General features: G+C 45.2%; 1 protein-coding gene across 1 annotated transcript in view; it reads left to right on the top strand.

Annotated features, from left to right (window-relative positions):
* BLM (Bloom syndrome RecQ like helicase) overlaps positions 1 to 14,062 on the top strand; it is an 89,940-nt gene extending 75,878 nt beyond the window's left edge. The window contains exons 18-22 of the mRNA XM_005694992.3: positions 3,907 to 4,106; positions 4,566 to 4,758; positions 7,502 to 7,624; positions 9,620 to 9,821; positions 13,739 to 14,062. Coding sequence (XP_005695049.2) covers positions 3,907 to 4,106; positions 4,566 to 4,758; positions 7,502 to 7,624; positions 9,620 to 9,821; positions 13,739 to 13,916 — 896 coding nt within the window. The 3' untranslated portion in view covers positions 13,917 to 14,062. The remainder of the gene's footprint in view (positions 1 to 3,906; positions 4,107 to 4,565; positions 4,759 to 7,501; positions 7,625 to 9,619; positions 9,822 to 13,738) is intronic.

The following is a 14,322-nucleotide window of genomic DNA, read 5'->3' as shown; positions in this document are numbered from 1 at the left end:
ACATAAACAGGCCCTTAGGAGAAAGATGGGGGGGGGGGTAGGGGGGATGTGATCATTTTTGTAACAGTGTCTGGGTGTTGCATGGAAAGTTTTCACCTCCGATGATGAGAGTCAGTCTTCTCTGGTTGCTCCGGGGCTGGGGCGGGGGGTAGGATTTAAGACAGTTGAGTTCTTTGGGGAGTGTCTGCTTTTTGGCAGATAGATTTCAGGAACTCAGATACCTTCTGCTCAGAATAGTTTTGATGCCATTGTGGCATATTCTGAACCCCTTCAGAAATACTCCCAAAAGCTTTGGAAAGAAAGAAACAACCAAAACGAAAAGGACATCATATTAATACCAGCAACCCTGGAGACTTGCAGGCAAAGAAGATGATGTGATCTATACCATAAACAGGAACAGACCCATGGGTCCAGGGAGAAGAAATCCCAGAGTCACAGTAAGCAGTCTTTACAGGCGTGCTCAGTCAGTCAGTTGTGTCCAACTCTTTGCGACCCTGTGGACTGTAGCCCGCCAGGCCCCTTTGTCCGTGGGATTCTCCAGGCAAGGATACTGGAGTGGGTTGCCGTGCCCTTCTCCAAGGGCTCGTCCTGAAGCAGTCTGTACAAATTGTTAACAGAAAGTCGGAAAAATAAGTCCCAAGCAATATAGAGAAAGAACAAGAAATGAATTTGTTTTTGTTTTTGATGACGGAAAAGGCCACAAATGTTACTTCTCAACAACAAAAGGAGAAAGGCACTTAGAAACTCCGGGGAAAAGATTACAAGAGAGCGGAGGTCAACTAGAAATGAAGGAAGTGGCCGTACCGTTTTGCGTAATTGATAAAATGTACAAAATAATCTGTCTGGATACAGTGAACATCCTCCTTAGTTGCACAAGAGTCAGGAGTTCTAAGTGGGAAAGGAAGCTTGTCCTAATCTAAACACTGCTGATAAGCGGCAGTCAACTTATAGACTTCAACGCCGTTAGAGAACAGGACAGGATATAGTTGTTAATCCTGGTGACGTAAGAATGAAAGTGCAGTAAGCAAAAATAGGGATTTCCCTGGTGGCACAGTGGGTAACAATCCGCCTGCCATGGCAGTGCAGGGGACTTGAATTTGATCCCCGATCCAAGAAGATTCCACATGCTGTGGAGCAACGAAGCTCAAGCGCCACAACTAAACCTGTGCTCTAGAGCCCTCAAGCTGCAACTATTGATCCCATGTGCGTTAGAGCCTGTTCGGGCCTGTTAGGGCGTGGGTTCAGCCCTAGAGCCTGTGCTCCACAAGAGAAGTCACCACAATGAGAAGGCCATACACTGCAACAAAGAGTAGCTCCCGCTCGCCGCAACTAGAGACGCCTTCGCACAGCAGTGAAGACCCAGCAAAACCAATAAACAGATAAAAGGGGAGTATATGGATGGCTTGGAATGACAGCAGAAGTGTGGGTTCCATGAGTGGCAACCACCAGAAGAGCTGAAAACAAGCCATTTAAAAGTGATTGCCTTGGGGTTTCCCTGGGAGTTCAGTGGTTAAGACTCCACGCTCCCATTGCAGGGGCCGGGGTTCGACCAGGGACTGGGGAACTAAGATCCTACATGCTGCATGGCACAGCCAAAAAAAAATTAAATTTTTAAAAAAGCGGTTGACTTGGAAAAGAGTGAGACTAGGGAGGGGAAGGGTAGAATAGAGGAATGTTGCTTTTAATTACAAACCCTCCTGTACTGTATTTTTTCCTATGTACATGTATTACTTTAAAATCTATAAAGCAATTAAACAATGAGTAGCCTCCACTGGAGAAGGGAGATGGTTTGCTCAGTTTCTAAGCTGTTTCTTCTGGATCCACACAGTTCTCAGGACAGAGCAACTTTTAATGCTGGACCCCCTTTCTGGATTCTTGCCTTCTAGTTTGGGAGCACAAAGGGTTGTAGGTTAAGCAGTTTATTATAAGAATGATACATAATCATTCTACATTATGACATGTAGAAAACTGAAAAATACAAACTCCAGAAAACAAAACTACTAATATTTCAATGTGTTTGCTCACAGTCACATATTTATCATATTGAATGTATAGTTCCTATCATTTTTATTTAATCATATAAGCATTTTTAAATTATTTTACTCTCCTGAAGTAGTATTATATTTTATCACATTGATGAAATATGTTTAAATAGTTTTATTTTAGGACATATTGGGTTGGTGAAAAGTCTGTTAGGGGTTTTCTGTAAGATGTTACAGAGTTTTTTGGCCACCTCAGTATTTTTCTAGTGTACATAATGGTGTGATAAATAGCCTTGTAAGTACACCTTCACCTGCATCTCTGTTTGTAGCTTCCATGTAGGGTCCTAGAAAGATTGCTAAGTTAGACATTTTTCTGACACATGCTTCAGTTTCTCATCAGCTCTTATATGTTTTTAAGAAAACTGTTTATGTTTCATCCAGCTTTCTTAGTTACCCTCAGCACTAGTACTGGGTTCACGTCACCCCGTCCTTTATCAGAGCAGTAGTCCTTTATGTCCAGATCACTTGAAGAAGTAAAACTTGGATCATTCAGCATCTGTGACCAGAAGCCATCTGAAATTTACAGTAACATAATTATTTGGAGCTGTTACAATAGAGCTAAAGCCTTACAAAATCTAGCTGTTAATTCTGATTGTAATCAATGTCACCTTCTTAAGTGGTGGTGGATTGGTTGCTAAGTCTTGTCTGACTCCTGCGATCCCATGGAACTATAACCCATCAGGCTCCTCTGTCCATAGCATTTTCCAGGCAAGAATACTGGAGTGGGTTGCCATTTCCTTCTCCAACCTTCATAAATAGATTGTTATTAAAGAAAAAATAACGGTGCTTATGATTTTAAAAAAGACACTTGTCATTACAGCAGCTGGGATGTGAAACCAAGTATCCAGCCTGGTGTGGAGCTCTCAGTCAGCCCCCGGGGGAGGAGGGAAGTACATGGCCTCATGGAATGCTATGCTCTTGTTTTGGAGTTTATCTAGGTTTCATCTGTGAGGATGACAGAATGTGTAGACTTAAATGCTTTGATTGTAAAGGAGTAGCACTTTCATCGCAGGATCAGAGATAATCTTTATAAAGTTGATTGTCAAAAAATTTTTTTGGAACTAGATCAACAATGCATAGTTATCCTAATACAGCGACAGTGATGTGAAGCTAAAGTTAAAGTTGACATAAACTTTGTCTTTGATTTGTTTGCTGTCATATAATTTTATAAGCTGTATATGCAACATCCTAAAATGACCAACTTAATTCTGTTGCTGTGTTTGGTCAATACCTGTTATATAAAGAGAAGTACATGAAATAATTTTAGAATTCTACTCAAACATTCCTACTTTATGGAAATGAGTGTCTGTTTGTGCCATGGGTTTTCCTGAAGAAGAGCTGTCTATCCCTTTATCCAGACCTGTGCATAAATGACTTTTAAACATGTATAAATATATTTGGCAGCACTGGGTCTTAGCTGTGGCATGCAGGCTCTTCACTGTGGCTCCTGGGCTTCGTTGCCCCGTGCCATGTGGAATCTTCGTTCCCCAAGCAGGGATTGAACCCATGTCCCCTGCACTGGAAGGCAGCTTCTTAACCACTGGACCACCGGGAAGTCCCCATAAATGACTTTTTTTAGCGTCTTTTGTTACAGTTATGGTGAAAGGGAAAGTCGCTCAATCATGTCTGTCTCTTAGGGACCCCATGGACTGTAGCCCGCCAGGCTCCTCTGTCCATGGAATTCTCCAGGCAAGAATACTGGAGTAGGTTGGCCGTTGCCTTCCGTAGGAGATCTTCCCAAGCCAGGGATCGAACTCAGGTCCCTGCCTTGCAGGCAGATTCTTTTCCATCTGAGCCACCAGGGGAGCCCTCAGTTATGATATACTTACATTTACTAGTCTAACTTCTTATACCTTCTTGCCAGGGAGTAAGAGTGCAAAAATTCAGTCAGGAATATTTGGAAAAGGATCTACTTATTCAAGACACAACGCCGAAAGACTTTTTAAAAAACTGATACTTGACAGGATTTTGGATGAAGACTTATATATCAATGCCAATGACCAACCAATTGCCTATGTGATGCTTGGAAGTAAAGCACAAACCGTACTAAATGGGCATTTAAAGGTATGATTCTTTAAATGTTGATTTTATTATCTCCCAAAGAGTAGATAGAAGTGTTTTACTGCGAGTTAAAGTGTCTTTTCCTAAGCTGATGAGCTGATGGACATTGAGCTTATATGTACCGCCCTATATGAACGTATTTTGTTCTTCTTAGTTTAGAAAGAGATCTTAAACTTGAGCCCAAGTAATGTCATACCTGTCAAAATGAATCATATGGGCTATCAGATCATTAGATTATCATATATTCATTAAATAAACATTTATTACAAAGCTTTTCTATGCTCTCACTGGAAATATGAAGATGGAGAATGGACAGCCCCTGTTCCCAAGAGACTGACTATCTACTTGACATAGAACTACCCACCCTCCCCCCAAGAAATGTAATTAAGCATTAAATAAAGCCTCTGTTTGGCTACAAGTATGCACACACCCACTGCTGCGCTCTGTTTTTCTCTCACAAAGGTAGACTTTATGGAAACGGAAAATTCCAGCAGTGTGAAAAAACAAAAGGCGTTAGTGGCAAAGGTGTCTCAGAGGGAAGAGGTGGTTAAGAAATGTCTTGGAGAACTTACAGAAGTCTGCAAATCTCTGGGGAAAGTTTTTGGCGTCCACTACTTTAATATTTTTAATACCGTCACTCTCAAGAAGCTCGCAGGTTGGTATGTCTGTGTCTCCTGCTGTACAGCATAAATGAATGGGCCAAAAGTTAATCTTGATAAAGAACTCATCAAGAGCATAAGTATATATCAGTCTTTTTCATCTCTGAATTGAAAGCTCAAACAATTTAAACTCATTCTTGAAATAAAATATATTCTTGAAGATAAACACAGTACTTTGTTCTTCAGACATATGGTGTTAATATAATTTAAACTTGTACTTTGGTTTAATGCTGCATGTTAAGATATGGATAATTGTAATTGCTAATACCGGTATCTGTTACTGACTTTACGTGCATTGCTTGCCTGCCTTATGTTTAACGAATTATGCACACGGTTTTGTTTTGTTTTCGTAAAGACCTTAGCTTCACATTCCTAAAACATAAGTTCCTTATGAAAAGAGATTTTGTTTTATGCTTCTCCGAATCCAGACCTAGCACATGGCTGTGTCTTAAGTATTTTGTGATAAATACTTGCTGACCTGAATTATCCCCATGGCTTCAGATAGCTCCACCCAAAGTTCTCATAGTAAAGTCCCTGGAAAATAAGTTGGCCAGTAGTTGACTGATGATGAGTGTACATTTCCTTCCATGCTTATCCTTTATAAAAACCCATAATCACCGCCTTCCCTCTCCCATTCCCACTCTGGCCACCATAGGTCATTATAGTATCTCATCAACTCTAAGATGCCACGTTGTTATTTTATGGACTATTGAGAAAAAAAAAAATTCTGCTAGTTAATGACAGAGTACTTTTAGTAAAGCCTGACTCTTCTGAATCTTTTTTTTTTGACTCAGCTGTTCATGTCATTGTTTTTCCCTCATGTCATCAGGGACGTTAGTGATACAGCCTTTTCAGCACGTTCCACTATATCCCCCCAATTTTATCAAAATCCCCATCACCCCTTCCAATGTGATGGTGGTGTTTTCTTAATGATACCAGAAAGCTGTCCAAGGCCTTGCATACGTCTCTTAGCAACACAAGTCATGTAAAGCACTGTTGCCTACAAGAAGCTATGAAATTGTCATCTCCTCCAGAACAAATCATTTGCTTTGTTAATGCCACATTTATTCCCCATTACTCCATGTCTGAGCTTTTTTGCATTCACAGTCGTTTTCTTTTTTTAATTATTATTATGTTTTTTCTTTTTGGCTGCACTGGGTCTTTGTTGTGACTCAACCCCGCAGCATGTGGGATCTTAGTTCCCTGACCAGGGATCGAACCCGTGTCCCCTGCCTGGAAAGGTGGATTCTTAACCCCTGGATCACCAGGGAAGTCCCCACATCATTTTCTCAGTGCTTATCCCAGTCTAGTCTTGTTGAAGACATTTCACGTGCAGTTAAACTTAACATGTGAGGAACCAGCACCGCAGTGGTGGTGGTGACTGATGCTGTAACTATGTTCTCACGTGCATAGGCGGTGACAGCCACTGGACAGCTGCCATCTGGCCATCTGCACTGGTAAGATGCAGCTTGACCTCAGGAATGCCAAAATGCAAAAAAAAAAAAAAAAGTGTGTATCTTAGAATCAATAGAATGTTGTATTTCATTCCTAGGTTCTCAGTGAAGTTTCTTAACTAGACTCCTTAACTCCAGATATAAACATGATACTCATTTTAATCTTCTAAGTACTCTTTAAAGCTCCAGCAGTTCTTCAGATAAAGTACAAGCTCTATCAGGGATTTGCATTTCTTTTTTTTTTTTTTTTTTTTTGCCACATCCCGAGGCATATAGGACCTTAGTTTCATGACCAGGGATCAAACACTCACCTCCTGCAGTGGAAACACAGGGTCTTAACCACTGGACCACCAGGAAACCTCCAGGGATTGGCATTTCTCCTTGTGTCCCTAACTTTATCTTCTGCTAACCCCCGGTCTGTCCCACAGGTCTGTTCTTTTTCTTGTAAATGTAGAAACGATGCGAGAATCACGGATTTGAAATCCACCCTTTGTTCAACTCAAATGTGGGGATTACTCACTTGCTCCCCGTAGCCAGTGCATCACTAAATCCTACAGACCTAGCCTCCAAACCAGGTCCGGATCTGCTGCTTCCCTCCATCTAGTTCCTAGCATCCTCACTTGCACCTGAGCAGCTTCCGCGAGGCTCCTGTTTCTCCTCCTTCCCTTACAGTGCGTTTTGCATACAGCAGCCAGAGTGGTATTTACGACGACAGACTTGTCTAGCTGTAAGACTCCTGTGCCTTCTGGGCTCAGAGGACTCTCAACAGCCTGCTTGCCTCGCCCACGTGCAGAAAGGCTGGAGGAAGGACAGGTTTGGGTTGAGGGGGCAGTGAGAATTCATTTGAGGCTTTACTGAGCAGAAGATGCAAGTCAGGAATGCAGGGGAGAAGTCAGAGGTGGAAGGAAGCACAAATGTGGGCCTTCTCTGCAAACAAAGGATCCCCATAACTGCAGCTAGACTCGTCTTTGTAATGCGAACCGTGGGTGAGAGCAAAGACCGGATACCCCCTGACTCTGCTCGCCCCAACGTCCTCGACCCCCTCCTATTCTCTGCCCTGACCACGCACCTTTGCTGCTGGAATGCGACGGTGGGCTCCTGCCCTCTGGGCCTGTCTGCTGCCTCCGTTGGCACTAGCTGCCTTTGTAGAAAATTGGCCCATGTACCCAGCGCTCTGCAGTCAGTTGGCACTTAACCCACAGGCGCTGAATGGGTGAATGAGCATAAATCCAGTGGGTTTTCTCTGGGTGGTAATTTAAATTTCTAATTTTATGCCCATGTACAGAATCTTTATCTTCTGATCCTGAGGTTTTGCTTCAAATTGATGGTGTTACCGAAGACAAACTGGAAAAATATGGTGCTGAAGTGATTCCAATATTACAGAAATACTCTGAGTGGACATTGCCAGGTTCAGTATACAGCCAAATATGTGTTTTCCCAAAAGCCTCTTTTAATGTTACGCAGTGCCTCTCGCTGGATTAGAATTGTGTGGTTTCTGGGTTGCGTCAGTGCTTCCTCGTCACACTGACATCCAAGCGTTCGGAGCAGACCCCGGTGGGGTGCCAGGCACTTCATAGAGAACACTGGTGCTCAAGTCCCCTGGGGGTGCCAGTTAGCAGACCTGCTAATAGGACCCAATGGGAGGCCTGTGGGCCCAGCATTTGTTGATTCTGTTAAAGCAAGCGCCTGAGGACCCTGGAGCCCCTGGGTGCCGGTTGCAGATTGGTCAGCATCCCCCTCTGTGATCCTTGGCAGGCCACGAATAACCTTTTCTTGTTTCACTTTCCTTATCTGAGGAAGGAACGTGTTATCCGACAAGCATGTCTAAAGATTAAGTTGAAATGTTTTGGAAAATGAACATGTAGCTGGAACGCTAGAGCCTCTACTGTCACTAGTGTTGAAAGGCGCTGCCCGAGCGAGTGCATCCTTAATGGACGTTCCCAGAGGTTGCGTGAGGCCTGTCGTGTAGCACCTCTAATTACAAAGCTCATCACGTGTACTTCTCACCTCAAGCGATAGAAAGTGTGGATGCAGGGGAAATCGAGAACAAAGACTGTTGTGGGCGATAGGTGCAGGGTGCCTGGCTCCAGGGTATTGTGATGCGTCCGAGCCAAGTGAACTGTTCTGTGACTCCAGTCCTTCCCAGGGCTGAGGGAAATGGAGGTGGGGTGAGAAATGAGCAAGTCGCATTCTGTCTCTCCACAGTCATTTTTATCCCTTGGCACGATGCAGAAGAGTCAGGTTCTCGTTAATTCTTCAGTATGGTCATTATTCCATAAAAGCCTTACTTCAGACACATTGAACTCTTGGTGGGAACTTAACGCTTGGTTAGTGCAGCACGTTGTTTGGAAGGGTATTTTACCCATGTCAGACAGGGCCACTCTGCAGAAATCGCTGGTGATGACCACTCCCACTTACTGAGGGAGAGATGCTGAGCCAAGAGCTTTGCCCGTTTTGAGTCACTCAGTTCTTATACACCTGTTTTATTTTTGACCATACCATGCAGCTTATGGGCTCTTAGTTCCCTAAGCAGGGACTGAACCCAGACCCACGGTCAGTGAAAGGGCAGAGTCGTAACCACTGGACCGCCAGGGTCTTCCCCACACCCATTTTGGAGGTGGAAATGGGCAAGGTTTTTCATTTTGCTGAAGTCGCACGCTGGAATGACTGCGCTCTTCACCCTTCCTACCACACAGTGAGGCAGGGCAGCCTGAGGGTAAACCAGGCCAGCCCGGAAGTACCTTCAGAAATGAAGACCCAGTCACTGTTGGTGGGAAGATTTCAGGCTTTGGGAGTGCCTTGGATTGCAAATACCTATGGAAATTACCATCTTCTTTGCAAATGTGTGCTTTGTACAAGCCCATTTCCTGCACAGTATGTGAACTATTAACAGCTATTATGCAAAGGAAAGTAAAATACTGTCTAGAATTTTCTGACACTCACTACTAAGTAACTATCACTCTAAAGCTGAGGTGCGAACATAGTCATGTTTTCCTTACATTGGGCTTGTCTTTTTCAGCATATGTAAACTAATAAATTGTCTTTTAGTTCGCACTTTCTACTTTTCGGAGAGCTTAACAGGATTAATGGCACAAACAATAGCAGGGACTCGGGCTGCAGAGAGTGAGCTAATAAACCTGACGTCTCTAGTTAAGTTAGAGAGCATCACACATTTTCTTAATGAATTCCGACCCCCCATTCTTTAAAACTGAATTGCCATTGATGACTGTGGTCCTTGTGAAATAAAAGAAGAGCACGGTTCTTGTGGGATGGTTGAACCCAAGTGGCGGGATGCTCCGGGAGAACAGCAGGGCCTCAGCTGAACTGCACCCTGTGCTGTGCGTCTGCACGTAGGCTCATCAGCACAGCAGCACCAGTAAATGTCTGCGTTGTCCGTTTGTAGCTGAGGACACCTCCCCACGGAGAAGCCCCTCCAGCAGCAGAGGCACCGGAAAAAACACTCCTGAGGAGTCGGATGAGGAAGCATCCGTATCTTCTCGCTACTTTGCAAACGAAACCAGAAACGAAAGAAAGAGGAAAAGGATGTCAGCCTCCCAAAGAGCCAAGAGGAGGAGAACTGGTTTCAGTGGTTCCAGGACGAAAGGGTAAGTTCTGCCACCTTGTCTGCAGTGTTGGGTGGAGGGGAGAAGCAAGCGGGGCTGCCCTGCTTTGCTTTGAGGTGTTCATTAAAATAAGCCGTTGTTCAGTGTTGCCTGGTCCAACTCGTGGATCAGGATTAAGCTCTGATCCAAAACAAAAATTTTTTTTGTTTCAGATTTTTATATCTGCTCCTAGGTTGACTATCACTGAAGTTTTCTAGTTTGTAAAAAAGCTTCTCCAATTTTGACCTTACCTTCAAAGGGGGAAATTTTTTTTTTTTTACACTTGCACTGAAGAGACTTTTCCACCTAAAATACTGTAAACCATATTGTTGTTGTTTAGTTGCTAAGTTGTGTCCGACTGTGTGCAACACCATGGACTGTAAGCCCGCCAGGCTCCTCTGTCCATGAAATTCTCCAGGCAAGAATACTAGAGGTAGGTTGCCATTTTCTTCTCCGGGGGATTTTTCCGACCCAGGGATCAACCTGCATCTCCTGCTTGGCAGGCAGATTCTTTACCACTGAGCCACCAGGGAAGCCCGTAAGTCATACGCTAGCTGAATAAACAAAAGGGTTTTGTTTCCTCACGACTCTTATGATCCCGCCAGTACTTGCTACACCGCTTTTATTGCTGCAGCCTCTGCAGGGCATCCATCTGGAGGCCCCGCACAACCCCTGTCATTTGGTAACAGCCGGGAGGCCAGCCTCCCGAGCTTAGCAGGGAAGCAGAGAAGAGGCGATGACTGGAACCCCCCAGAGGTCAGTCCAGCCCTGCCATCTCCCTGTTCCCACGTCTGCCTGGCCCCCGGGCTGGGATGCCCCAGCGTTGGGGTGCTGTCTGCTCACCAAGGCAGAACAAAGCATTGCCGTCAGGTCCAGGGTGATGATCTGAACAGCGTTTGTATTTATTCATCATTTCCCTGCTCTTTCCCATCTTCAAGAATGTCCTCTGCCCTCACCTTCTAGGTCAGGTCTGGTGGGATGGCGACCCTCCCATCGGTGTTAACAGAAACCTAGGAAGAGGGAACTCAGTAAGCTTGGGCAGGCTATCATGTTTTCCTCGTGTAGTTTTTCTACCTCTTTTCCTTCCGGGTTAATAAAGACCAAAACTTGAGTGGAGAAGAGAAAAGAAGGCAGTGTTAACAAGCTGTCATTTTCTCCTTAAGTCTGCAAACAAACATGTTGTATGTGCTAATCCTTCTGTCGGGGGACAGAAATTAAAGACATTAGTAAATATTAGTTTAACTTTCTGGGTTTTATTTATCTATTTTAATTATATTTAAACTTTAAACTTCACCCGTTTATCCTACACCCCATCCCATCCATGCCTCTTGCAACCACCACACCAGTCTGTCCTCTGCACCTATGAACTTGGTTTAAATATTCGTATATATTTAGGTTCCATCTATGAGAGAGCTCATAGAGTATTTGATTTATTTCGTTTAGCCTCACGCCCTTGAGGTCCACACGTATTGTAACTAGCAGGATTTCATTCATTTTTATGGCTAAGTAATTTCTGTGGGTTTTGATGTGCAAGTGACCCACCAATGCCCTTCCGTGGGGACGTTTTCTTAATTTCTTCACTTATTTCCCCATTTTGGGAAACACTCATTTGCACAGGCGCTCACACAGAGTAGAAGACCTCACAAGGCCTCTGTCCTACTCCCTGGGACTTATGCTGGGGACACTGGGGCTTCCTGAAGCTTCCCCTGGGGAAGGCGTGTGCACCCCTGGCCTGTTCCCTTCTCACAGGTGGGGCCGGACACTGGCTCGCCCAGGCCTGCCCGGATCACTTTCACTGCTGCACATGGTCCTCGGAGATTCCATCATGACCTCTTCTTGCTGCCCTTTAGAACAAAGCAGACCATTGTCTCCCTTAGTGTTGTCACAACTGTTGTTTTTCAGAGGGAAGCACTTTGCCCTGTGGCCTGGAACCTAAGCTAGTAAGGGCCTTCCCTAGTGGCTCAGTAGTAAAGAACCTGCCTCCAGTGCAAGAAACACAGGTTGGATCCCTGGGTCGGGAAGATCCCTTGGAGAAGGGATCTCACTTCAGCATTCTTGCCTGGAGAATCCCGTAGACAGAGAAGCCTGGTGGGCTGCAGTCTGTGGGGTGTCGCAAATACGCCTTAGTGACTGAACACAGCAGCACAGAGAAACTCACTTGTCCCAAAGCCAGCACAGTTTTGATGCTGGTTTTTAATTAGCCTGTGTGTTTACGGCAGGATTCTCTGCTCGTCCCTGCCGGTGAAAAGCAGCAGTTGTGTAATAGTGCTTTACCCTGTAGCAGCCTCGCTGTCTCCGTGCCCAGTTCTCCACATTTCCACTGACCCACTCTGCAAGGTGGTGGCTCCCCACATGTCCGGGCCGCTCACCTGGCTGGGGCCCCGAGCGGCCACGGGATCAGCGTGGCTCCCTGCCAGCGCCCTCACCTCCCCACCCTGCCCGCAGAGTTTCACATCTTCCAAACAACACACAATGCACTGGTTGTGTTCTGGGCCCTGAGTGGCAGTGAAATGGATGGCTCTGGTGAAAATGGAGGCTGCTGTTGGCAGATTCATTCTGTAAATCAATATCAACAGCAGGGTTTTCTCTCGGGACTTAATTTCTCAGCAGGAGATCAGCATAGGGAGATTTAAGGCTGCTTCTCTGCTAGTTTTAGCAGATCTTTACCAGTTCTGCAGTAAAACTGCCCTTGAGCAAGAGTTTTAAAATGTTGAAAAACCACTTTTCACTCAGCCCCACCAAAATATCATCAGCAGACTGATGGCCCTACCACCGGGCCCTCTAAGGCCACCTGAGTGCCCTAATGACCGGAAATTAACACGGGGCAGGAATTCAGCCTGGCTGCAAGGCGACAGGAAATACTGGTTTAGGGACAGGCTTCTATGGCAAATGCTGCCTGCTGTTACCCTTGTAAACAGCTGGCCCTGTGATATTTTTTTTTTAACAGTTTATTCGGTGGGGAGAGAAAAGCTGTTATCTTCAGATCAGTGGGGGAAGTGAGGTCTGGAAGGCCTCTGTAGTAGACTGTGGCAGGGGCTCCTCAACCTGTTTTAAAGGTAGTGAGTGGAAGGTGAGAGCGGGCAAACCTTGGAGTGTAGACAAGCGAGCAAGCCGCTGGCAACAGGGTCCGATGAAGACATGGCAGCCCCAAACTGCTCCCGCCCAGAAACCACGTCTGCAGCCTGCCCAAGACTGGCGGGCCTGGCCTGGCCAGGAGAAGGCTCCCTCTGCTCCACGCCACCTCCACCCGCCCACAAAGCTCCCTTCCTCCGGGCTGTGGGAGTGCAGTCATTCCACCATGCCTGTTGTCCAGGCACTGGGGCCTTAAGACGAGGTGCTGTCACTTTTTTGTATGGTTGGAGTAGGTGGGGAATGAGAGTCTCAGCTCAGATGTCTGGAGGGATGGGTGGAAAGACGAGAGGAAAGAGAAGGCAGCTGGGGTTGGGCTCAAGTCAGAGAGGCCTTGACATTTTAGGAACACACGTCTAGGACAAGTTTGTGTAAAGGGCAGCAGTCCTTTATGCCTTGAATTACAAAGGAAACTTACCTCACCCCAGGGCCATCATAGGCCAGAAATGGAGACACATGTCATACCAAGGGAAAGCATGGGTTATAAAGTGCATGCAGGTTAAAGGGCTTCCTTGGGGGCCCAGTGGTGAAGAACCTGCCTGACAAGCAGGAGAAACGTGTTTGATCCCTGGGTCAGGATCCCCTGGAGAAGGAAATGGCATCTCACTCCAGTGTTCTTCCCTGGAGAATCCCATGGACAGAGGAGCCTGGCGGGCTACAGTCCATGGGGTCGCAAAGAGCTGGGACATGACTGAGCAGCTAAACCACAATAATGCAGGTTAGGAGAAAAATGACTGTTGACTTTTGGTTTTATTTGACATTTTAATTTTCTTTTCTTTGTCACATTTTAGAGGGTCCAACACTTGCCGAAGGATACCTTCTAAAACTAAACCCTCCAATGTAATCAGACCCAGTTCCACTTTGCCTGGTTCTCAAGCAGCATCAGGAGTCAGTAAGAAATTGGGGATTATGGCTCCACCAAAGCCTATAAATAGACCGTTTCTGAAGCCTTCATATGCATTTTCATAACAACCGAATTTCGATGTACATAGATCTCATTTCTTGTTTGTCAGCACCTGACCATCTGTGAATATAAAGCTGTTAGTTTCGTTATACCATTTGTAAATTTTTACCCATATCTATTAATGTTTAAATAAATGCTCGGGGTGACAGTTCTGGTTTTTTTCAGTAAACATTTTCTGATTTTCTTTTGAAACACATGCACAATTTGCTGCCACTGCAAATGCTGTGGCCGTTGTTTCTCAGAATGTCTGAACCAGCAGCTGAATCATCTCAGTGAGAGAAATCTCAAGCACGACATGAAACACAGAAGCCAGAGGGAAAGATTCAAACGGGACAGCGTGAGACTGTGGAAGACAACATAAACAACATTAAAACGCAGATGACAGAGGAAAAGGGGAGAAAACGCATCACA

Source organism: Capra hircus, chromosome 21 (assembly GCF_001704415.2).
Source record: "Capra hircus breed San Clemente chromosome 21, ASM170441v1, whole genome shotgun sequence".
Taxonomy (NCBI): domain Eukaryota; kingdom Metazoa; phylum Chordata; class Mammalia; order Artiodactyla; family Bovidae; genus Capra; species Capra hircus.
This window is presented reverse-complemented; position numbering and strand designations above follow the sequence as displayed.